The sequence below is a fragment of the Schistocerca serialis genome, chromosome 2 (genome assembly GCF_023864345.2).
Source record: "Schistocerca serialis cubense isolate TAMUIC-IGC-003099 chromosome 2, iqSchSeri2.2, whole genome shotgun sequence".
Taxonomy (NCBI): Eukaryota; Metazoa; Arthropoda; class Insecta; order Orthoptera; family Acrididae; genus Schistocerca; species Schistocerca serialis.
In genome coordinates, this window is record NC_064639.1 from 186544067 (window position 1) to 186570165 (window position 26099).

The 26099-nt window shown below is 37.5% G+C and overlaps 1 protein-coding gene across 3 annotated transcripts in view; it reads left to right on the plus strand.

Moving 5' to 3' along the window:
- LOC126456891 (serine/threonine-protein kinase mig-15) overlaps window positions 1-26099 on the plus strand; it is a 330660-nt gene that overhangs the window by 178358 nt on the left and 126203 nt on the right. For 2 of the 3 annotated variants that reach the window (XM_050092726.1, XM_050092727.1), the window contains exons 13-16: window positions 6947-7164; window positions 11867-11934; window positions 13188-13276; window positions 15168-15929. In XM_050092726.1, coding sequence (XP_049948683.1) covers window positions 6947-7164; window positions 11867-11934; window positions 13188-13276; window positions 15168-15929 — 1137 coding nt within the window. The remainder of the gene's footprint in view (window positions 1-6946; window positions 7165-11866; window positions 11935-13187; window positions 13277-15167; window positions 15930-26099) is intronic. The other variant, XM_050092728.1, reaches the window with a different exon arrangement.

Here is a 26099-nt window from a genome sequence, read left to right on the forward strand (position 1 = left end):
CAGGCTCTTACTCAAGACAAGCGTTTGGTTCAACCCACGTTAAAACCTGATCAACAGGGTTGGTATTTTTAGATGAAAAACAAAGGAAAAAAGGTGCTAAAACATGGTAAGAAAGGAACAAAAAGGTGCTGAATTACTCAGCTAATGCAGAAAATTCTCTTTCTTCTATTTTTGTTTATTACGTTGCAAAAAAGTACAGCAAATCATCACTCATACAGGGTGTGTATGCTCTGGGATATCTGGGAAAAACCTGGGAATTTTTTTATCCAGGAGAAACCCGTGAAAAACTCTGGAATTTTTCAGTTAAATTTTTACAGTTTTGACTGGTAAGAACCGATAAACAGCAAAATGTGTTACAGGCTTTAGAATGAAGACTATGGAATACTTTATAACAGTACACTGCTGCCAGTGAGCATGACGTCACAACTGTTTATATTGGTACATTTGAGCAGTTGTCAGCGAGCTCACACGCATGCACAGTTGAGCTGCATACTGGCAGTACCTTTTCCACTTCTGGCTACTTGAAATGTGGCTGTTATCTGTATCATCAATAGTAACAGGCAGCCAGTTGCTACCTGGAAAAATTTTTCTGTCATGCCCAAGCTGCCAGATTCGCACATATGCAGAACACTCTGGGTTGTAGTGGGGAGGGAGTTGGTCTCCATGTGAGCCGTGTTTACTTTTAGTGATTTTGCTGCTTCCTCCTCGTTTACAGTTCTCACGTCAAATGAAAACAAAACAGATTTCTGTAGCTGGGAGTGGTCAAGTAAATTAAAACACATTCACATAATTGCAGAAGGCCAAAATATGTTATTAGTTTCAGTTTTCTGATTTTATTTTATTTCCATATTTTGCTGTCGAGCATTAATCGTCTTGCAGAACAATGAAGTTATTTTTGTCGCTTTGCGAAATAAATGTGGCTTTTATTAATTTTTTCCACAGAGACAGTCAGTTTATTAGAAACGAAGTGTTTCATTCCACACTGTCCTGCCTGCGCGCATTAAAATGTTTTCTGGTGCTCTCAGTCAACTGCTGAAACAAATCTGTTTCTAACAGGTTACGTAAAATTTTACTGGCACATTTGTGTGATGTATCTTAAAGTGTAACACACATAAAAAGACCAATATTATATGTGAAAGCTTAGCTTTTCTTGTAGCGGCACGATGTGCATTAATTTAAACCATTAACTTTTCCTGTTTGTGGGTTCGTGCTACTTAACAGTGATGTTGCTATTGGCTGACTACATCACGTGTCCTATTCTCTGAATATCTGCTGTCATTGGCTGGCGAGATCACATGACATGAGCTATGATTGGCTTACCAAAGTGCATTTCAATCTCAATGTCAATGCTTCAGAAACTAATGTGCTGTGTCTGGTGCAATTCGAATCCATAGAATACGAAAATATGCAGTGTAAATGTTCTTGCACATTAAAGATCTTTCCAAAACTTCTTTTTTGCCAAGTTTTTTTGTTTTCTGGAGTGCAAGGAATTTCTACGCAGGTGTATTAAACATTTACCATTAAAAGGATTGATATTTTTATAGTTTTGGGGGAAAGTGTACTGTCACTTGAAATGGAAGAAGTCTATTTTTGAGCTATGAAGAAGTGTATTTTCACACATTAAAAGTGCTTTTTTACCGGGCAATAAAAATCGAGGAATTTATTTATTTATTTTTCTTCTCCACATATACACCCTGCTCATAAGAAAAATGAATGAATCTTTTGTAATTCAAGACATTCGGCGTCTTTACGTTTTTAAAAATAAGTGTGTATTAGGAGATAGAAATGTCTTTGTAGATGCTACAGCTTCTTTAGACAACCACAGAAACCATTGGAGCAAACTTGCTACTCACTTAGAATGACAACTGTATAGGAGTGGTAAATTCCTCAGTATCCGGGTTCTTCTTAAGACTAGACTTTGGTAAGGCCATCTGCCTCTCCTTCACAGAAGTAACAGTATCCCATTGTTTTTTTCTTTTCTTCTGTCCTTTGCAATGGCTGCAAGCAGGTGTTTGTAACTATGGACAAAAAATAGTTCTGACTGCAAATTATGTATTTTCACTGGTAATGAAAGTGACTGTGGCTTGGAAATCGTATCTGCGTTGACTGGGTACAAAGAATGAAAGAACTCTTTTAATCTTCTCAAAACTCTCGCACAACATAGCAGCACACTAAATCCACGATCTCCAGCAAGTAGTGGCTGGGAAACTTGGAAGGGAAGGCAACAACACTGCACAGAGCTTTCAGTGGATAGATGAAGTGATACGCAATGTCATCTTCATTCCTTATGGATTCACAATCCCCGTGAAGGGCATGGACCAAGTATGTCAACGTACTTCAAGTTAGGGAATAAAAATTTTCAGTTGATTAACAACTGAGACCATGCATGGAGGCTGGTCTTTAACCACCAGAAGAATGATTTCAAACTTTATACCACTAGGCCACAGTTTTTGACAGAAATCTATGATAGATTGCATTACTGTGCTGGCATTAGCTTTCTACAGGCTGTATATTTGTCACAACATGGGCTTAATTATCTCCCCTGCTAAGGGTAAAACTAAAATGTTAAAACATATTGTTCCATTGGGTCTGTAGTTGCATTTACAATGATTCCCACATCAGTCATAGACACTTTCTCCTTGATTCTTTTTATTGTTTCTTACTAAATGGGCTCTATGTAGTTTTTTCTTAAAGTATTATTTGTGTATTCCTGAATAAATCCCTTGAAGGCTGGATGGTTCAACTTACTTAGCAGAATTTCTGCTTGTGTAAGAACTGCACACATGTTGAATTCCTTCAAATTTTGCTTCAAATGCATTTTGTAACAGAGGCTGGTGTAATTTGTTTGTTTGAAGAGTCATCTTCTTTTAATACTCGTAGCTGGAAATGTATTGTTTGATGCGATCTCACTGGTGTTTTTCTCCTAACAAAATTCCTCAGTCATAAATAGTACATAGCATAACAGCTCCATCAATTTCTATGGAATTTGGTTTGGATTTATGAGCCAGAATAAAAAAAAGTAGGTACTTGGACACCTTCGCTATGGTAAAATCTAAAATCTAGTAATAAACTTGTTTAGTAACAAAGTAACATTCCCGAACAGCAGGCTACTGATTCTGGTGAAATTAGAAGGATAGAGTGAAATACAGTCAGTGAAGTACACTCATTCTCATTTGCATTGTTGTAAGTTATTTATAGCAGTAAAGTGAGAGGGATAGTATATGAATAATACACTGAAGAGCCAAAGAAACTGGTACGCCTGTCTAATATCATGTAGTGCCTCTGTGAGCATGCAGAAGTGCCACAACATGACGTGGCATGGACTCGATTAATGTCTGAAGTAGTGCTGGAAGGAATTGACACCATGAATCCTGTAGGACTGTCCATTAATCCATAAGAGTGTGAGGGAATGGAGATCTCTTCCGAACAGCACATTGCAAGGCATCTCAGATATGCTCAATAATGTTCATTTCTGGGGAGTTTGGTGGCCAGCGGATACTCAGAAGAATGTTCCTAGAGCCACTCTGCAATTTGTGGAAGGGTTACAATTCTGCCACGTTGAACAACTCTCTTCAGTCATCATTGGTCCTATTCTTGCAGGACCCTTTTCAAGCCTTAGATGTGACGGAGATTTGATGTTTCACCGGATTCCTGATATTCATGGTACTCTCGTGAAATGGTCATATGGGAAAATCCCCACTTCATCGCTACCTAGGAGAGCTGTGTCCTATCGCTTGTGTGTCAACTATAACACCACATTCAAACTCACTTAAATGTAGATAACCTGCCATTGTAGCAGCAGTGACAGATCTAACAACTGCACCAGACACTTGTTGTCTTATATAGGCATTGCTGACCGCAGCGCCATATTCTGCCTTTTTACATCTCTCTGTATTTGAATATGCATGCCTATGCCAGTTTGGCACTTCAGCGTAAAATGCTCTCAAGGTGATTACCAAGAAGCTACAGTAAAACAAAAGAAAGAAAAATGGGGATTATGGACAGGGTCAGAGGAAAACAGTAAAGGAATAAAGATCCCAAAAAGGGTCATGAAAACATGTTCTTTTCACAACTACAGGAAAACTTTCGCACTGTGGTATCTTTCTAAAGGGGTTTAATTTACCCTAAAAAAAAAAAGGTGTTCATCAAAAAATCCTAACCCTGTTTATCACACGGAAACTTAACACATTTCTGAGGTCTACATCTACACCTACATGACTACTCTGCAATTCACATTTAAGTGCTTGGCAGAGGGTTCGTCGAACCACAGTCATACTATCTCTCTACCATTCCACTCCCGAACAGCACACGGGAAAAACGAACACCTAAACCTTTCTGTTCGAGCTCTGATTTCTCTTATTTTATTTTAATGATAATTCCTACCTATGTAGGTTGGGCTCAACAAAATATTTTCGCATTCGGGAGAGAAAGTTGGTGACTGAAATTTCGTAAGTAGATCTCACCGCGACGAAAAACGTCTTTGCTTTAGTGACTTCCATCCCAATTCGCGTATCATATCTGCCACACTCTCTCCCCTACTACATGATAATACAAAACGAGCTGCCCTTTTTTGCACCCTTTCGATGTTCTCCGTCAATCCCACCTGGTAAGGATCCCACACCACGCAGCAATATTCTAACAGAGGATGAACGAGTGTAGTGTAAGCTGTCTCTTTGGTGGACTTGTTGCATCTTCTAAGTGTCCTGCCTATGAAACGCAACCTTTGGCTCGCCTTCCCCACAATATTATCTATGTGGTCTTTCCAACTGAAGTTGTTCGTAATTTTAATACCCAGGTACTTAGTTGAATTGACAGCCTGGGGAATTGTACTATTTATCGAGTAATCGAATTCCAACGGATTTCTTTTGGAACGCATGTGGATCACCTCACACTTTTCGTTATTTAGCGTCAACTGCCACCTGCCACACCATACAGCAATCTTTTCTAAATCGCTTTGCAACTGATACTGGTCTTCGGATGACCTTACTAGACGGTAAATTACAGCATCGTCTGCGAACAACCTAAGAGAACTGCTCAGATTGTCACCCAGGTCATTTATATAGATCAGGAACAGCAGAGGTCCCAGGACGCTTCCCTGGGGAACACCTGATATCAATTCAGTTTTACTCGATGATTTGCCATCTATTACTACGAACTGCGACCTTCCTGACAGGAAATCACGAATCCAGTCGCACAACTGAGACGATACCCTATAGGCCCGCAGCTTGATTAGAAGTCGTTTGTGAGGAACGGTGTCAAAAGCTTTCCGGAAATCTAGAAATACGGAATCATCTTGAGATCCCCTGTCGATAACGGCGATTACTTCATGCGAATAAAGAGCTAGCTGCGTTGCAGAAGAACGATGTTTTCTGAAACCATGCTGATTACGTATAAATAGATCGTTCCCTTCGAGGTGATTCATAATGTTTGAATACAGTATATGCTCCAAAACCCTACTGCAAACCGACGTCAATGATATAGGTCTGTAGTTCGATGGATTACTCCTACTACCCTTCTTAAACACTGGTGCGACCTGCGCAATTTTCCAACCTGTAGGTACAGATCTATCAGTGAGCGAGCAGTTGTATATGAGTGCTAAGTAGGGAGCTATTGTATCAGCGTAATCTGAAAGGAACCTAATCAGTATACAATCTGGACCTGAAGACTTGCCCGTATCAAGCTATTTCAGTTGCTTCGCAACCCCGAAGGTATGTACTTCTAAGAAAGTCATGCTAGCAGCTGTTCGTGTTTCAAATTCTGGAATATTCCATTCATCTTCCCTGGTGAAGGAATTTCGGAAAACTGCGTTCAATAACTCCGCTTTAGCGGCACAGTCGTCGGTAACAGTACCATCGGCACTGCGCAGCGAAGGTATTGACTGCGTCTTGCCGCTTGTGTACTTTACATACGACCAGAATTTCTTCGGATTTTCTACCAAATTTCGAGACAATGTTTCATTGTGGAACCTATTAAAGGCATCTCGCATTGAATTCCGTGCCAAATTTTGCGCGTCAGTAAATTTTAGCCAATCTTCGGGATTTCGCGTTCTTCTTTTTTCCATTGCCTCTGCAACAGCGTTCGGACCTGTTTTGTGTACCATGGGGGATCAGTTCCATCTCTTACCAATTTATGAGGTATGAATCTCTCAATTGCTGTTGCTACTATATCTTTGAATTTGAGCCACATCTCGTCTACATTTGCATAGTCAGTTCGGAAGGAATGGAGATTGTCTCTTAGGAAGGCTTCTAGTGACACTTTATCCACTTTTTTAAATAAAATTATTTTGCGTTTGTTTCTGGTGGATTTGGAAGAAACGGTATTGAGCCTAGCTACAACGACCTTGTGATCACTAATCCCTGTATCAGTCATGATGCTCTCTATCAGCTCTGGATTGTTGAAGTCCCCGCCAACCATAACCGTATGAGTGGGGTATTTATTTGTTACGAGACTCAATTTTCCATCTTCACACACGCACACACGTGCAGGCCCCCCCCCCCCACACACACACACACACACACACACACACACACACACGCACAAGAATCAAAGTATTGTGTACACCTGAAGGTGGAAGCTTGTTCTTTGGAAATTCATCAGTTTTAATGTGATCAGATCACAAGATATTAATATGGATGGGCCAAATTACTCTCTTAAATCTGCTTCCATTGAGCAGTGGATAAAATTATAGCTATTAACCAATCCTTGGAATAGAAGATTAATACAATAATTTTTATGTCATTGAGGAACCACAGCAGTCAGATTTAACATTTTAATAATAAAAGGCAGTGCAGATCGCAATATATTACCTATTTTTAATTACAGTAACAAAAAAAAAAAAAAAAAATATTGTGATCTGGACTGTCTTTTGTTGTTAGAACATTAATGCAAATTTTTTTTTTTTTTTAGCTGCAGCTCTGCTTGAAAGTTTCTTATTTTTGGTTTCTAGGATTTGGACATGATTGTGGATCAGCTGAATGAGTTAGTTATGGGCCAGCAGGAAGTACCAGCAAGATCTCGTCAAAATGGGAAAGGACCTTTACCATCATCTCTTCCACAATCTTCTTCTTCAATTTTGGATGCTGCTGACTCAGATTCTGATGACGATGATGATGGCAAAGTCCGCAATGATGGGACACTTCTGGCAAGCGATCCTCCAAAACCACTGTACGTTGTTTTGTCATTGCTGCTGTGCTGAGTAGGATTTATAGAAATTGTGGTCAAAACATACCTGATACTGTGCCATAATGTGAGACATTATTTTGTACATGGGGTTAACACATTGTAGACATAGTGATTTGCTTCAATTTTGTTTTGAACATATTAAGTCTACACAGATGTACAATTTTTCATTTTTTTTTTTCGTAAATTGGGAGAAAGTGGAGAGAATGTGTTGGTTTAGACATTTACATACATCCATATATACCATCACCATGATGAATGTCGAATTGGGTGGTGGTTGGTGTCATCTTTGTCACTGATGGGATCCCAACCCTATTGCATTAGTTCACTGCGTAACTAGTACAAAAATGCTTGGTGCTCTCCATTTTGTAGATACTGGATGCAGGTGCAACTTGGCATTTTCCATGAACATTTCATTCATTTTTGATGCAACTGGTACGTTGGAGACTGTGCAAAATTAGGTCTGGATGTTTGTTTAGTTAACTCATTTGTTTTATTCTCACAAATTAGATAATGAAGGTAGGTACTGAATCACGAAAGTTGTATGACAGCGGACTTATGAAAAAGACAAGGAACTTAGTTACTTGTTGATATGCAATAATCTAACCAGCAATTTTTTTTACATACTGTGAAGAAAAATAATAGTAAGTAACCAGAAACCAATCATGTGTAAATCAAGAAACTTTATACTATAGAGAATGACTGAATAAGGCAGTGCGGCCTTTAAGACACTGAATGAATTCATATGTGGGAGGATGGAGCTGCTCTGTTCGACCATCCAGATTTGGGTTTTCTATGGTTTTCCTAGATCACTAAGGCAAATTTTGGGATGGTTCCTTAATCAAGACCACAACTGACCACCTGTCCTATTCCCTGTCAAAGCATGTTATGTGTGCCGTGTGTTGTATATTTTGGCCTATTGATGTGCATAGTATTACCTCAACAAATCCAATATAGTTGTGAGATGATCCTTGGATGAATAAATATAAATAAAATAAGTAAAAGCTTCAACAAACAGTGTGCTTGCAAATGTAAATACTCTCACTTTAATAGTGTTAGTCCTGCCCATAAGGAAATTTTACAGCTTCAAGTAGATCTTGTAATGCACTGCAAATGTGGAGACAAACCCTCAGTCCGTCTTTTGACTGCTTGGGTTGATGTTCATTATATCGGGAACGGATGTTAAGCTGCAGGTGTTCATTTATGCATAAAATGGAGGATGCACAACCTCCTCCTATTTCTCAAAGAACAACATTATGACAATCATGTTGGTCAAGCAAAGCCTTCATGTTGTGGCTGTCTTACGTTAAGTTTATTGTACCAGATACTTAAACATGTCTGTATTGATTGTGATACATAGTGTGTGGCACACTGTTGTTTGTTGACCTGATGCATCATCCCTTAGGAAAAGCAGTTGTCCGTGTGTTCCGTGCTCTTGCGGAATGTGTATTGTGTTCTTGGGTTTATCTTTGTCTTTTCAAGGGGTTACACTTCACAAGAAATTTCATTGGTGTTTTTATTTGTTTATTTATTTTTAAATTGGCTGCTATCTTCTGAATGCACAGTGGAACTCCTTTTGTTTGATTATGACATACTTAACTCTGAAAGCACTGATTGACATTCAGCCCTTTGCAATTGACACCATTTTCTTTGAATAAATGAACAGCAACTGAGAAACTGGGACCTGTTGTAGTATGGACTATGCCAAAATCAAGAAGCTCATTGTAGACCACCTATGTCTTTGTTGGCCTTAGGTACATTGTTTAGGCACTAAAGTTTGCTTAATGTGGCATTGTCTGGTAGCTGTGTCTATCATGAAACTATCATGAAACAATTGCTATATATTTTTTCCTGTTCTGTTTGGTTCTACACCAGCAGTACATTTGGAAGATGAGAGTGGTACAGTCATAGTGGAAGAAGTTAGAATGTGGTTTGTATCCCTAATTAGAATCATTTGCTGTTATCTCGAGTCAGCAATAAATAACAGCGGAGCTTGTTTACATTAGAATTCTCACTGTTATATCATTAATGATTGTGGAAGATATGTTTAAATAATTCTCTCTGAGCAATTATATGTTACTTGAAGTACTATAAGAGTGTTAAAAGACATAAATTTGAATTTTCATTATAAACTCAAATATCAGCAGTAATTCTTTTCAAGTTTGTACCTCATCTCAGTCCTCAAATGTTGTAACTTGTGTTTCACATCCTTCCAATAGTTCCTGGAACTTGGATTTTGTCTAACAGGGAACCCCTTGAGTGCAGGTCACAAAAAGCTAATGATGTGGCATTCGGTGCCCCACATATTGTCTACCATGCAACCACAGTGTTGGCTGCTAGTGGCGACAGGGGACAGGACTGGAAGTATCCAATGTTGAGCACAGCATGAGGATAAGGAGCATAGTTGAACTGCTTAGTTGACAAGTAACTCTCAACAGTACTACAGTGCTAGTAGTGTTGATACAGAGCAGGGCAGTGGAAATAATAAACAAAGCAAACATTGCATTATATCCACAACAACGGTTGCTGAAGTTGACATTACACCAGAAAGGAATCCAAGAAAGAAGTAACAGATGAAATACTAGTGTTCCTGCAAGATGAGTCACTGGAAAATGTGGTGTCCTATGCTTGACTGTGCGGACAATGTACATGGGGAGTACAGTGATGACGATATGTGCTTAACAAGTGAAAGTGATCGGAAACAGTTGTCAAGCCATGTAATTCATTATCCTTGTTGGACCGAGAACCACAAATCCCGTAACCAGTAAAACATAGTAAAAGACAATCATTGTCCAAGGAGTGGGTACTAAACATAATTAACACATGAAAGATCATCCACAGCACAGTACAAATACAGTTATGATCAGATTTCATATAATTATGCAGAAGTATGATTGTATAGTGCCTAAGAAAAGCTACAGATATTCGAGGAAGGACAGGTGCACTGGTGTTCCCACATTTCAAAGATGCTCTATACAGTATACAGGATGCCCATTGTAGAGACCTAATACATTATGCATATCAAATGGTGCACAATATAGATTACAGTGGTTTCAAGGGAAGAGGTGAATGGTTGCATAATTTTAAACAAAGCTGCAGCAGTGGAAGAAGTAAGATAACGAAATTTCAAACAAAGTGTCAACTTGATGATGCACAGAAGACTATGGAATCAGTTCAAAAATTTGTAGATGAGATAAACAAACTTACTTCATCATTTGATAAGGAATTTGTTTTCAACTCCGACCAGTCGAGATTTGGAGAGGAGGCGCATTTGAAAGAACCCTGAAAATTAAAGGTACCAAGAATAAGATCAACTAACATCAATGCGTTAATGCATTTGTATACGATTATGGCGACCTTGAATTTGAATGGTAAATTGGCTGGAAAGTTATTTATTGTGCTGCAGGAAGTTGGAGTTGCTCTGCCCCCTATGTTTTTTTCTCATGTTCGTGATCTTGCAAGGGCAGTACGGAACGTTTACGTCACAGCAAGCAGGAGTGGGAAAATGAGCATAAGAGAACTATGACTAAATTATGAGCACCGCTTTTGACCAGTAACTGGTCAGAATAACTTGCTTTTGCTTGATTCCTGGCCTGCGTAAAAAAATGGTACTCCTGTAGAGCAAATTATCCTTCCTGAAAAGGGTGACATTGCAGTTCATACCATGTGGAACCATTGGACAAATTCAGTCTCTGGATGTTTGTTTTCTCCGTGCATGTAAAACCTATCGCACTGTTTGCAGTCATGCCTTAAAGGATGGCCAGCTTCACGATAAGCTCTGTGTTTCACATTTGGTTGCATGCTATCACCTTGCACAAGTTCTCTCATCCCATTACACCAATATAATTCCATATGCATTCCTTAAGAGTGGATGCCGAGCTGAACATTCTACATGGTTTGTAACTCCCATGGAGTTCATCTTCGATCTTGATGGTGCGGACCTTTGCGATCATTGTGGCATGCCATTTTTCAGTCGGTGTCAATGATGGAAGATAACGGTTTCTTTTAAATATTTCTAGAATGTCGGTGATGACCATTTTGTGACGTGTACTACATATGTTCCATAGAAGATTGATCTTTGCACCTCCCGACCACATATCTTCTGTTGACCTCTTGATGCTGTGGTGTGTCATTAGCAGCTAATATTTTTCCTGTTGTAATTGTTAACCCTGCACTTTCAAATGCACCTTACTAAAGATTGGACTAGCGATCTCACACTCAAGGTTTCATTCTAAGATTTTTTGTTGTTGGTTACAGTGCAATATTACTCCGGTTATAAACTAAATTATATATAAATTCCAAACAGGTAATACCTTGCAGAACTAGCTTCGGGAGGGGGGGCGAAGGTGATAAAACATAAAACAATATGAATAGTATGGCAGGCAAAGCAAGGGAGGTTTGTAGAGAAATAGATGAATTAAAGTTCTTGTAAATAGATTTTCATAGGGATGCAATACTTATTATTTGCCGTATCGTCTTCAGTGAACCAAGAAGTTGTGCACCTTCTATTTGTAGTGCTTTTACTATTTCCATAATATATTTTTGTCAATCCCATCTCCTTCCAATGCAATTGCTTGTATTATATTAAACAGAAACCATAGTAAGTTATTGTTTGTACTGTTAATTTTGTACACTGATTGCACTAATTTTAATCTGTCTCTCTATTACCAACTTTCATTCTGTGTAGGCCTGAACTCTCCCCCTACAGGCCATTGGATCCAGGGCACCAGCCTCAGACAATGGTCATACATGAAGGTAAAATATTTTTCTGTTTTCATTACAGTTTTGTCTCTTGTGCCAATTATATTAATTCAAGCAAAACTTTAGCGAAGAAGAAAGTTTACAGGTTGCTAATGTCACAGTTGCATCTTAGATGTGCTATTGAGGGAAGAAAGAGAGGGTTGCAAGTTAGAACAAAACTGGATTAGTTGGGGTTAAACAATGGGTAGTGCAGATCATAGGCCAAAGTCATTTATGAATTACAACAATATCACAGAAGAAGAGTAACCTAAATATTTTGTGTTTTTCAGAATTTTTACCCAGTACAACTCCACTTTTCTGGATAACATATATCACACTTTTATGCTCCCAGTATTAATGTTTTCCCACTGTTGGACATTTTCTATGTTAAGGATGTTAATTTCCACTCTTTTTTACATTATAATTCTTAATTTCACACCATTTACTTAACAAACCACCGATAGTGAAGATAAAAAATATGATGTAGACAAGACACTGGTTTTAAAGTAGTGTGAAACACTTATTGTGCAGGTAAATGTTATCAAGTGATGTATGGTGTACAGATATTTGGGAATATGTAGTGGTGATTTTTGAAGTGGTGGTTAGATTGTGAACTAATAGCAAAGCTACAATCATAATTGTCACATACTTTTGGCACTTCTTTCAAAATACATTGTGTTTTCCGGTGTCAGTGGTCAGGATGAGACCTGACAGCACAGCTATAATTTAATTTTACATTTCACTGTATATTGTGTCCTACAGAATTATATTTCATTATGCCACCATCTGCCTATATACATTTAATTTCATTATGATATTTGTCGGTTGTAATTCTGTGGTTTTTTACGCCTTGTTATGTAATCAGCATCAGCTGTTGTCAGATGCTATCCTGTATTTTTGCAAATTTTTCGTAGTCATTGTACATCCACAGGGTAGCAAGTTTTATGATTCGACGTTAGATACACTTATTGTCTACAGTTTGATGTCATATATGTGCATGTAACATATACCCAGCTCTTGTAATCACTTTCAAACTTTGCTAAATTTTTGATTTTTTTGTATTTATGAACTTGAAACCTAATGGAAAAAAACATTCAGTGGAAGAAATTGAAACAATTTTTTTATTTTTATTTTTTTTTTTTTTTTGTTAAAAATTATGAACCATTAAATTCCTCCGAAAAGTATAAAAGAGGGGTTTAATAGTACTGAATAATGTTCTGATGAAATTAAATTAATTTATGGGAAATATCAAGTAATAATTCTTTCAGGTGCTTCTTCCAGTGGTGCTCCAAACAGACCTCTGCCACCCACGCCAGATGAAGAAGAAGGCTCTGATAGGACTCTTGTCATGAAAAGGGTAAGCTCCCAGTTACAACATGATTATTACAATTTTAAATGTCAGTCTCTGTGCTTGATTAGTTATAGTTAGATGCACTGCATTCCTGTATGTTTTTGTGATCTGTTGCACAATATGTGTCAAGCTTTTGATTGGTGACTTGATGTACATAGCTTTGTGCTCTATATGGAATTCTTGTTAAGTGTTTTCATTTAATATGTGAGCTGATTGTTAGCACTTCCATTCCACAGATATTCGTTAAAAGATAGTCTACATTTTTCGAAGTTATGCGTCTGTGTAGGGTGCTCCATCCTACATAATTTGGGTGTAAAAGAAAGCTTTTCTTTCATGGAAATGTGTGCTTATTTTGTAATTGGTGTTAAAGTGGGTATTTAGCCTTGCCATTACCTGGTACCTTAATTATCTCTTATCTAAAATTGCTGTTTCCTAGCAAGAACTTTTGTGTCTGTATTATTTTAACTTTTCGTTTGTTATTTGCGACTTGAATAAATTCTGCACAGTTGTGCAATATAGTAGTGTGACATAACCCATTACTGTGATTGTGGTTCAATGCTAAACAAAACAGTTTCACAGCTGATCAATGTTCTGTTTTGTGCATTTTGTGTAGCTAAATGTTGCATATATAGCATGTAATTTGTGCCGGTGCTCACAGTATCTTATGTTGGCAAATATCATTAAACAAATCTTATATTTAAATTTGAGGATGCAGAGGAACGACATTTACTACAAGCACATCAGTGAATAGAGACTTTCTTTTATTCACTATGTAAAATCTTGTACCTCTGTCATAATATGTTAGAGAACAAAAGGTATCAGACACTATGTTATGAGACATAATTATCATTAAAATGACAAAAGAGATGCTGCTATTTGCTTAGGTATGCTAACGTAGCAGTGTGTTAAAATCAGTTCTTCATTTGAAATGTATGTTTCATATGCCCATTTGCCAGTCAGTGCCAGTTGTATATATGCTTTGACAGGTTTAGCATATGATGGCAATAAACTTATGCACACATTTATAGTTTGAGCACAATAAACAAACGAAGAAAACTGAAATTTTAAGTTTGTAGCATTGGATGAATTGTGTGCAAAAACTGACATCATGTAAGTAGAAATGCCTCTCCATTTCAGATATTGTAGCTAACCAAAAAGTTTACACCTGGAAAGAGGGGACACTCATTGTATATGAACAACTGTGTAGTGGAACTTTAATTTGAAATCTGATACCTCCTAAGTGCTACATGCACCAGAATTCTCATAAGAAAAGGTACTCTTGCAGACTTGTCAACAGCAATCGTAGCCTTAAACGTGGTCCCAGTATTTTATGTTAGAATAGTCCAAGCCTCCCATTTCTTAGCTAGTGTTCTTTCACTGCTCATAAAGATGAAATAAAAATTTTGAGGAAAACTCTCAGTGGTCTATTGCAGTCTGTTTGTTATTGTTCCACTAGTTACTTTACTTGCTATTTACCTATTGTATATTGTGTTTCAGAAAAATAAATGTCATGTCAAAAAGAGGTTTCCATATGTTGGTTATTATGGAAACATAAGTTCTGAATCATATTAAACATAATTAGGATAACAGAAAAATGTTGTTATCATGTTAAGTACATTTGTGGGTAATCATCTCTTTTTCTTCAGTAAGTCCTACTGATTGTTGGGCCTTGTTTAAGCAAAGTCCTTCCTATTGTTGGGGTATGGTTAATCAAATTACTTTCTTAGTTTCCCTGTGTAACGTTATTAGTACAGGCCTTCACATTTGGGTGGATTTACAGATAACTTGGATGACTGCACACAACCATTTTTTTTAATTATTTGATTTTTGTTCATTAATCATTTTATTCTTGTTGTTATGTTGTTGTAATTGTTTTTCCTTTGCTGTGTATGTGAAGAGAGAAGCAGCAGCCAAAGCACAACAGCACAAACAAAGCCGACGATCAGAAATTGATGAGCAAAAACTGCTGAAAGAATGGGACTTGGATTTTGGTAGATATTTCCATGGTTTTAGTGAACGCTTAGACAAATTAAAGGGGGAAGATAAGACAGAAAACAATAACAAAACCAAAGATAAAGACAGTTGTGATGTTAGCAGCCAGAATGATGTCAGTGGAAAATTTTCTGTGAATGAGCAAAAAAATGCTCCTCAGCATCGCAGAAACGAATCAGATTCCCGCATTTCAGTGCCATTTGGATTTCGACGTGAAAATTCTGATTTTTTCCCGGCTTCTAGTCGCCATTCTGCCATTTTAATGGAATCAAAAAATCACGGCTCTGGAATTTCATTTTCTGGTAATGGACGGAGGGGCTCTGACATTCCAGGATCATCAGTTGCTGGCTTGAACCTCCTTGGTGGGCTTGGGAAGAAGGGGAACAGTTCAAATAATAGAAATGGTGAACCTGTTCTGACAGATTTTAATCATAGCAAAGCAAGTCCAGAATTTCCTGTGAGACCACGGAGAGAGAAGACTGAGGGGGACATTGTGCTGCTGAGAAACAGACAGGATCTGCGGCACGGGCTAGAGCCTCGCTGCTTAGATGGGGAGCAGAGATTCTCTCGTGATGCAGATGGCATGCGGAGACGGAGCAGTCAAGCTGTAGATAGCAGCACAAGCAGCATTGCCACGCTCGAGATCGGAGAGTACAGCCTCCGACAGGTTAGTTTCAGGGAACGAATTTTCTTCTTAGGGTGTCCTTTCTGTATCATTGCACCTTGTGTGTTGTTTTTGGTATCATTCAGTTGTACATTGAGCATAAAACTACTGGCATTCACTTGGTTATTTGAACTGATGCAGTGTTACGGTAGTAGTATGTTTACACAATAAAGATCGAATTTTATAACATATTATTATATAGTCACATATGGTCCCTGTTATTGTTGAAGTAAGCTGTTGCAGTTGGTCAGATTTAACTGAATATTCTACAGAATATTTTTTTTAAATAATTGTATTTATTTGTCAATTACTTTTTGTAAAGAGTAAAAAATATCATTTTGTGATTTCTCACTAACTACATAACTAAAAAAAATTGTCAAAATTTTCATTATTCCCCTCTTTATTGTGCTTGTAATACAGTACCGTATCATTCAGGAATTATCTAGAAGGTATATATGGCATACTGTGTGTGGTTATCAAAGTACCTTTGCTATAAATATTATGTCATGGTTTGTAACTATTTGTGGAACAAGTGTGTTTGCCAGTGGTTCCATGCTGTCTGCATTGAGTGGTTTGGATGTATTAACCTTTTGTGAATACTAAATCTCCTTATTCTTATGCATCAATGGCTGTGGAATCTAATTCTTAACATTCTCTAACATGTCAGCTCAGAGCTTTGGTAACACGGAGTGCAGTAATAAAATGCTGAAAAGCTTAAAAATATGCTAATCACTTTACTTCACTAACTACTCTCTCACAGCTAGGACAGGCAAAAGTATCCCCTTCACATTATCTGTGTAGTTTTTGTGTTCTGGGTATAGATTTTGTGTAATGTATAACAATTTTCTGACATGGACTGGTATAATCTGATCAGCCATTTGTGAGCCAACTCTCTCTCTCTCTCTCTCTCTCTCTCTCTCTCTCTCTCTCTATCTATCTATCTCACTCTCACCCCCTCTTCCTGTAATATGCTACTAAAACTTATGAAGAAACTGATGAAAATATGGCAGCTAGTCAGGTACATTTTGCAGGAAAGGTTTATACAGATTTTGAAATGTAGAAATTTTGTGTAGTAAAAGCACTGTGTTTTGGCACAGATTAATTTCTTCTTTGACGTGACTATTAATATTGTTTTTGTTATGTCGCCTCGACGGGTATAAAACAGGATAGACAGAAAGTGGCAAAAAAAAAAAGTATGGAATGCAGGAAATTGACCATTAAGGAAGAAATACTAGGTTTAAAAGAGACAAAAAGGGAAACTTAAGAGAGAAATCAAAGATTTCCTAGTCATGTTATGTTTTATTCTAAAGTGATAATGTAACCTGTAAACTATTAACCTTTTGAATAAAATAAGAGTGAAAGTGATCAAAATGGCCAAACTGATGATTATAATACACACTGAAGAAACTTAAAACTACAGGCCACGTAAAGTCTTTAGTTTAGTTCTCAAACATCGATGTAATAAGAGCTCATTTAAATTTGTTTTAAGAAAAAAGTGGGAGTATAAAGGCATGGCAGTTGCTTCTCCTATATAGCACAGTTGAAGCTTTTCACTTTTAAGGTATACAGAAAGTCAGTCAGTATTAATACCATACTGTGGACGACTTGTGAGTGCTTGTGTACTTTGCAAATTCTTTGAAGTTTTTGTAGACTGCATTCAGTAAATCAGTATAATAGTCCAATGTATATCTCATTTTATACTGACTTCTTTCTCAGAGAGTTTACTTATTCTTTTTTCAGATAATGAAATCGCCTCACTAGCTATTTATTGACATATTTACTGTGTGTAGCACAGTGAATGTCGGGAATGAATTCGTATTATCCAATATTGTGGAAACCTCATCATGCTGAATATGTTCTTAATATATGTGTTGTTCTGTATAATTTTACTGCAGTCATCTATCCATTCTTGCAAGATACTGTGCCTCCCTTCTTTGTGGACAAATGTAGATACTTCACAGAGCTTTTTTATAGCAGATGGTAAAAAATAAAAATTGACATAGTTGCAGTCTTAGTTGACATCATTTACAACTCACAAAATTGAGAGTTAGCGTTGTTGTTGTCATCGTTGTCCTCATCGTCCTCTGTCTGAAAACAGGTTTGTTTCTGCTCTCCACACTAGTCTATTCTCTATGAGTCCCTTAGTGCACTATGTGATCAAAAGTATCTGGACACCTGGCTGAAAATTGCTTACAAGTTCGTGGTGCCCTCCATCAGTAATGCTGGAATTCAGTATGATGTTGGCCCACCCCCTTAGCCTTGAAGACAGCTTTCACTCTTGCAGGCATACATTCAATCAGGTGCTGGAAGGTTTCTTGGGGAGTGACAATCCGTTCTTCACAGTGTGCTGCACTGAGGAGAGCTATCAATGTTGGTCGCCGAGTCCTGGATGTTATTGTCATGTAACTATTCTGCCACAGGCCATGCATTATGGACAGGTGCTCGATCATGTTGAAAGATGCACTCGCCATCCTCAAATTGCTCTTCAACAGTGAGAAGCAAGAAGGTGCTTAAAACATCAATGTAGCCTTGTGCTGTGATAGTGCGATGCAAAACAAGGGGTGCATTGCATTCTGCTCTCTCATAATTTCTAATGACTACTGAGGTAGCTGATATGGAGTACCTGGCAGTAGGTGGTAGCACAATGCACCTAATGTGAAAAATGTATGTTTTTGGGGGTTTCCGGATACTTTTGATCACATAGTGTATCTCCCTAACTATTGCAACTTCCATTTACTTGAATCCGTTTATTGTAGTCAGTCCTTCGCCCCATCTACAGTTTTTTTCCACACTTTCCACCATTATCAAATTAACTATCCTTGATGCCTCAGGATGTGTCGTGTTAACACATTTCTTGTTTTAGTCATGCTGTGTCATAAATTTATTTTCTTTAGGATTTGATTCGGTACCTCTTGATTAGGTTTTTGATCTTTCCGTCTATTCTTCAGCATCCTCCTTTATCACCTCATTTCAGAAACTTCTATTATCTTCTTTTCTGTACTGTTTATAGTTCACATTTCACTTCCATACTGGGCTTCATTCCATACGAATACACTGGTGTGCAAAACTTATTGACAAAAGCATCTTTCACATGATGTGTCACTTCCAAGTAAGGTAGTTTGTTGGAATGTGGTCTGTTTGTAGAAAGAACTGCTACAGTTTGGTACAGAAAACATATGCAAGGAGACAAAGAGAAGTGACGCTTCTTTATTTAAAGACAATAATTACCCTGAAGTCGCCTGAATTTGTGGTGCTCTCCTGGACATTACAAAAGGCAGGGCATGGTTCCTAATAGAATGTGCAATCACCACTGCCGGCAATGCTGTACAATGTGCTCCCATGCTGGCCATAAGGTTGGTTGGGAGGTATTGAGGCAGAGCTTTCCATTCCTTCACTAGCACAGTTGACAACTGCTAGAGTGTCGTCGATGCATGTGGACATGATGCAATATGTGTCTCTAACACATCCCAGATTTGCTTTGTGGGATTTAAGTCAGGGGGAGGAACAGGCTAGTCCATTTGCTGAATACTCTCTCATTCCAAGAGCTTCTCTACCTTTGCTGTCTGAGGCGTTTGCACATTGTCATCCACAAAAATTAAGTCATGGCTGAATGCAGCCTGAAAGGATGCATAGGGGGAAGGAGTACAGTATCACAATAATGTTGAGCAGTGAGTGTACTATGTTGAAAGATTTGAAGTTCAGTATGCCCAAGCAACATTATGCCTTCCCACACCAGTGTTGAGCACTGAGTCTACTGTGTTGGAAGATATGCCCAAGCAACATTATGCATTCCCACACCATACTACCCGGATCACCAAAATTGTTAGATACGACAGTGTTTCTGGCTAGAGATCAAAACATGTTGTGCCCTTACTTCCCATATGGGGAAGGCAATATGCAACCGCATCGAGCAGTGCAGGCAGAGGGGTTCTTGGAACAAGAGGATATTCAACAAATGGACTGGCCTTCCCCTTCCCCAGACTTAAATACCTAAATTGCATCAAGCATATGTGGGTTACATGGGGGAGACATTTTGCTGCGTGTATGCATGCACCAATGATCATCCACCATTCGTCAACCTTGTAGATAGAGGAATGGAATGCTGACCACAAGAACTCCTTACCAACCTTGTCTCCTGCATGTGTTGCCATCCATGGTGATCACACACCATATTAAGAGCCATGTCCTGCTTTTCGTAGTATCCAGGGGACCACCGTGAATCGCAGTATCTTAAGGGAAATTATTGTCTTTGATAAAAGTGTCATTTCTGTTCATATCTTTGCATATTTCTCTCAGTTATCTTCTGTACTATACTGTCACAAGACAAGCATACAACGAACTGTTAATCTACAGTTTTCATTTTTAATCAGGAGTCAATAGAAGGTGAATCACCATTTTTTATTATGTGGATTGGACAAGCTGCCAGATTGAGCTTGGAATCCTTACCATTTTCATCTGGTCATGGAGCATTTTGAATGTGTTTTAAGCCCCAGTGGCCTTGACATTTGCTATATCATTCCAAAGTCATATTTTTATTTGTTTTGGTACCACAGCAGAAAATGTTGCTGCATAAACAGGTTTTTGAGAAAAAGGAAAGATTGCAGTTTGAATTTACTGAAATTAGCCACTACAGGTTTTGAAGTACATTCTTTCATCTTCACCTGCCTATGAGGACATGCATTTATTGCTGTAAATTTAATTATCTGAAAAACTTCACTTTGTTGTTGTGCAGGAAAGGAAACTTCTTTAAATGATAAGTGAAATGAGTCCTATCATGATGTGGAGAAATTGGCAATTGTTTTAAAATAAGGGTTCGTCTTATTTCAATATTTTAATGTATCTGGAAGTAGAGAGTTGATGAGAAACTAGTAAAATGTATGCTTCTTAGATGTAAACAAGCTGCAAACAACTACCTGAAATTCTTTCCAGTTCTTCCATTATCTCAAACTAATTTAATCTACTCTGTACTTTGTGGGGTGGCATATTACATTCCTATGCTGCTTAGCACATCACTAGCTAGCTCTTACTAGTTCCCCAGTCCTGGTACAGATTTTCATGGCCATGATGAGTTGTCAAGTGGAAATTTAATAAAATGAGTTGTCAAGTGGAACTTCAGTGTTACCCACCAACTGAGGTGGCACTCACATTTGGGAGGAGCGGGTTTTCAATTCACATTTCCCTCCCTCCCTCCCTTGTGTTGTTTGAAGCAAATATTGGGAAGATCCCTTGTAAACGGACACAGCCAATTTCCTTCCCCTTCCGTATATATAATGTGTGTGTGTGTGTGTGTGTGTGTGTGTGTGTGTGTGTGTGTGAGAGAGAGAGAGAGAGAGAGAGAGAGAGAGAGAGAGAGAGAGAGAAATCTCTAACACTATCATCAAAACTCAGTACTGTATATCCACCTTTCCAAAAATGGTACTCGACACAGAATAGTTGTGCTTATCACTTAATTGATGAAACTTCAAAAGCCAAAGGCCACCATATAAACTATTGTTAGTGTGGAAGTGAAAGACATCATTGTATTTATAGAACTTGCATGGAACAATCATCTGAGGTTTTAAAACAGCTTAGATTTGTAAACTAGCTCCTTGGAGTTTTGACTTCCATATCACATTTAGCATTTTGAGCTTTTTGTTTCAAGATCAACTTTAAAAATGAGTAAAGACTATCTTCCTGATTCATTCTTGAACTGTAACATTCAGGGAGATAAACTTGTGTAATGGCATTAAGCTAAGATAATCATTAAAAAATAAATCTATGTTGATGGGCAGCTGCACTCTGCTTGACATGTTATTATGTCATTAACACATCAGAAATTCTGTGTTATAAATAATTCTCTTTAATTTATCCTAGCATGTGGGAATTTAATGGTAATGTCACTGTTATCAAAATGCTTTATTTTGGTATGAGATGTAAGTTAATATCTCGATTATGACTTTATCACAAGATCAAGGCAAAATGAAATTTGGAATACAAAGACGTGCCAGTTTCCATATTGTTAATTGTTGGGGGGGGGGGGGGGGGTTGACAGGGCTAGTTGGCATAGACTGTTTTTTTTTCTTTTTTTGTGCAGTATTTGGAGAAAATGTGGTGAATGCTTCAAATAGCTTAATATTTTGGCTTCAAAACTATGTAGGATCCAGTAATTAAATATATGTTTAGGTAATGCGGAAAACACTTTTCATAATAGCTTGCACCTATCCCAACTAACCTCCTGTGCGGGGTTAGTTGGTATACCCTTAGGTTGTATGAATAGAAAAAGTAGGCATAACAGCACAACATTTCAAGAAAAAACGTTTCTTTTATCAAAAGCTGGAGTACTTCTTTTTGGAAGAGTAAATTCAAGTGATAAATTTCTCTTTTAAGAAATAACACTGGAACAAAAATGAATTCCACTTGAACTTATAAACAATACTACATTAACTTAGTATATTTACAAATTATGAATTTTCAAGAAAAATAAGTTGTTATTGTTATTGCTATCTGCAATTATTCAAATAGAATAAGTTCACTGTTTGAGAAGTTGGTTGCTCCTTTATGTGAACAGGTGAGTTCAGTTTCCACACAATTTTACTTCGGCCATACCAGACTGAATCATTCTCTGATTAACATTACAGTCAATGGTGAATATGAAATAATCTCATCTGGCCATCTCCAGTTTTTCAGCTTTTTGACCATGGTGGACACATGAATCTCTTTTCCATCTCATTTACATTCCTCCCAGGATATTGATTGGCTCAGTACTTCACCAAAACAGTCATTTACATGGTATTCCAGGTGATCAGGGTGCCCTTGCAATTGTGTGGCATTTTTGGTTGGTCTCCTTTGATGTGAACTGTTGGTAGAGATACGCCAGCTGACCCGACACCAAACTACGCCAACTAGCCCCAAAGGGGTATGAAAAACAAAATGATAGCATACAATCCCATACAACAGAAACTAAAGACTGGCCTCAACCTACTTGTCCATCAGAAGAGATGAATTTATGATAAAAAATTTACACACCAATCAGAAAAAGAATCAAACTGAGGTCCTTCCTTTGTGACATTTCCAAGCATACTGACATAGGGTAGATGGTGCACATCTACATACACTCATCACTAGCACGATGACAGCACTTTAGCTCCATGGTTGTAAAGGAAATGGAATCTGTGTGCCAGGTCATCCCTTGTGCGAATTAATCCTGTCTTCCCTACATACAAGATGCAACAGAAAAATGAAATCAAAACAAAAATTTTTATAGCTACATTGGGTCAGAGGTTCTTGGCATTCAAACTATTCAGTAATGCCTTAAAGATCTTTTAAAATATTGTGGAACATTTATGGTGACAATAAAATATGGAGCATAATAATAATATCATAGAAAAGTCTCTACTGTTGTGAAGTACAATTGCTTACTTATATTGGTTTGTTGATGCTGTGGGTAGTGGCGAGAATTATTGCTCGATAATACTCGTATTATTCTGCTGTTACTGAGCGAGGTGGCGCAGTGGATAGCAAACTAGACTCGCATTTGGGAGGACCTTGGTTCAATCTGGCGTTTGACCATCCTGCTTTAGGTTTTCAGTGGTTTCCCTACATCGCTTCAGGCAGATGCCGGGATGGTACCTTTGACAGGGCACAGTCAACTTCGTTCCCCATCCTTCCCTAATCCAATGAGACCGATGACCTCGCTGTTTAGTTTCTTCATCACACAACCCAACACCAACCCATTCTACTGTTATTTGTACATATTAAATTCAAGTGTAGTACACATGTTCAGTATTGAACTGTTTGCACCTAGGTGTTCTAACATGCCTATTAAGACCAGTGCTTGGTGGTACAGTTGGTGCCTAATGATGGCTTCAGAAAAAGGGGTCTAAAAGTAGCAGATGAGTGTTCTGCAAAATGTGCAACACTCATTTTGGGTGCTTAAGAAACTTGAAAGATCTTGTTGCAAAGAAATTGTTATACCAAATTTTTACACTCATGTTGAAACAGCTGAAATGCATCCTTAGATCACTGGGCATTGCTAGCAGAAACTGATGTGTCATGTGGAATGATGGTAACATTGAGACTGAAAAAAGGGAGAAATTACAATGCTGTGTTTAGCGACTGTGGTCAGATAGATTGTTCTATCCATAGACCTGTAATGAGGAAATCCTCAACCATGTAGAACATGTCAGAAAAACAAAATTATGTAATAAAGCAATGAAAAATGGGGGATGGAATAACAATAACAATATGAATCACATGAGATTGCTGCTCAGCATATAAAGGAGGCATTGAGTGATAGAGAATTGAATAATGTCCTATGTCTACTTTTAAATGTGCCTATCTATCACTCAGTGCCTCCTTGATGTGGTGAGTAGCAATCTGTCATAATTTATATTATTAAAATTATGTAATACGTATCTTGAAGAGCACTAATATGCTAATGTTCACACTGGAGGTACTAAGTGAAATCATACTGGAAGATACAGATCTATTTTCGTTTGTAAATTAAAAACAAAACTTTTCAGAGTCATTTAAACATATGCTTACTAAGGTGTGTGGTATAATACATACACTATTGTGGTCAAGGATCAGCAAAATAAAGAAAATAGTTCGCAGTTATTTCTTACACAGATTGCATTACTGTGCAAAAGAGGTACAGAAATTAGATTTTACATAAAAGTCTTTTTATATGTGACATTGAAGGAGGAGGAGTTGGAGTTGGCTGTTAATAAAGGATTCAGGCTCCTCTTAAACAGTACTTTTAAGTAAACTTTTATAGTTCAAGGAAAGTTGAACAAAAGTATATCTGAATTATCAACACCCTTCTGGACAAAATATATTCTGGATGGGGATATACTTTAATAGTATTTTTGGTGATATTGGGGAAATTTTTTCATGTAGATTGAGAATTCCATAGAGTACAGTGTTTGTCTGATGGTTTTGCCAGATTTGGGACTCTGTAAGATATAAGTGAAATGATAGGGAAAGTAATGAAAGATTGGCAATTATAGTGCACTCCAGAAGCATTTTAATGACAAGAACACAGCAAAAGAAAGTGTTGAAGTGGTCAGTATTTTTTTTACCACTTTCGAATGAGAGTTTTCTCTAAAACTGCGCACAAAGACAGTGGATTGGTTTGAGTCAAGCAACAATGGCTCAGTGCTTTAAAGAGCGACAGATAAACATTACTGCAAAAGTTGTGCACTCATCTGTAAGTTCCATTTTCCATATGCTTGCCACAGTATTGCAGTACTGAAAAATTTGAAACCACAAATTTTCAGATTTAAGTAGAAAGGCTTCCCTGTGACACATTACTTTTACTCTGTAAAAGTTCCTTTTTGCTGTAATTTGTTATTGGTCTGAATATATTATTCCAAGTCTGTCAAGATAGCCTTGTCTTCATTCTGTGAACTATTTATTGACTTGTTCCATGCTGAAGTAGCTTTGACTCACATCATCTCATAGAAACTGAAGGAAAGAAATGAAATAAGGAGTATACCCTGATTGTAAAGTGATAACTACATTGTTATTGATCTGCTCATTGTAGGGAAAAAATAAGGGAATATTTGAAACATTAAATTTAAACATATTCTTCTGTCTCGTAAGGAGACACAGCACTTTGAAAATGAAACTGTGTCCAGCTTGAAAAATGATACCTGTGTAAAATATGAAATATAACTCACTGTGAACCACAGTAACCAACTTGTTTCCTATGTTAAGAAGGAAAACACTGTAAATGGAAGATTTTGTATTGAAATATTTCATTATAACATTTAACTGAAAATTAAGTTTTCAGTGCTAAAATAGATGTACTTTGTATTCAGTGATGGCTGACTTGATGTAGATTATACCACTTATTTATTTCCATAAGTAGTATAATTGTGGCAATTTTTTCTTCATCTTTGTCTAGTCAACCAAGTTCTCGGGCTTCAATGATCCTGTGGCCAGGATTAACTTCCATGCATCATAATAACTTGTTATTGTATGCAGTTATTTCTTGCATCAGTTGACATCACCAGGGGCTGGCATACTGATAAGACAAAATCCACACAATTGTTCATCAAAACACCAAGAAACAAATCCAGTAATTTAATCCTTGCAGACCTGAATTTTTTTCTAGCAGAAGGAAGATTTTTATTTATGTGGTAATGCTCTTAGGTGTTTTTTTAAATTACTTTAGTTGCAAGATTTGTTTTG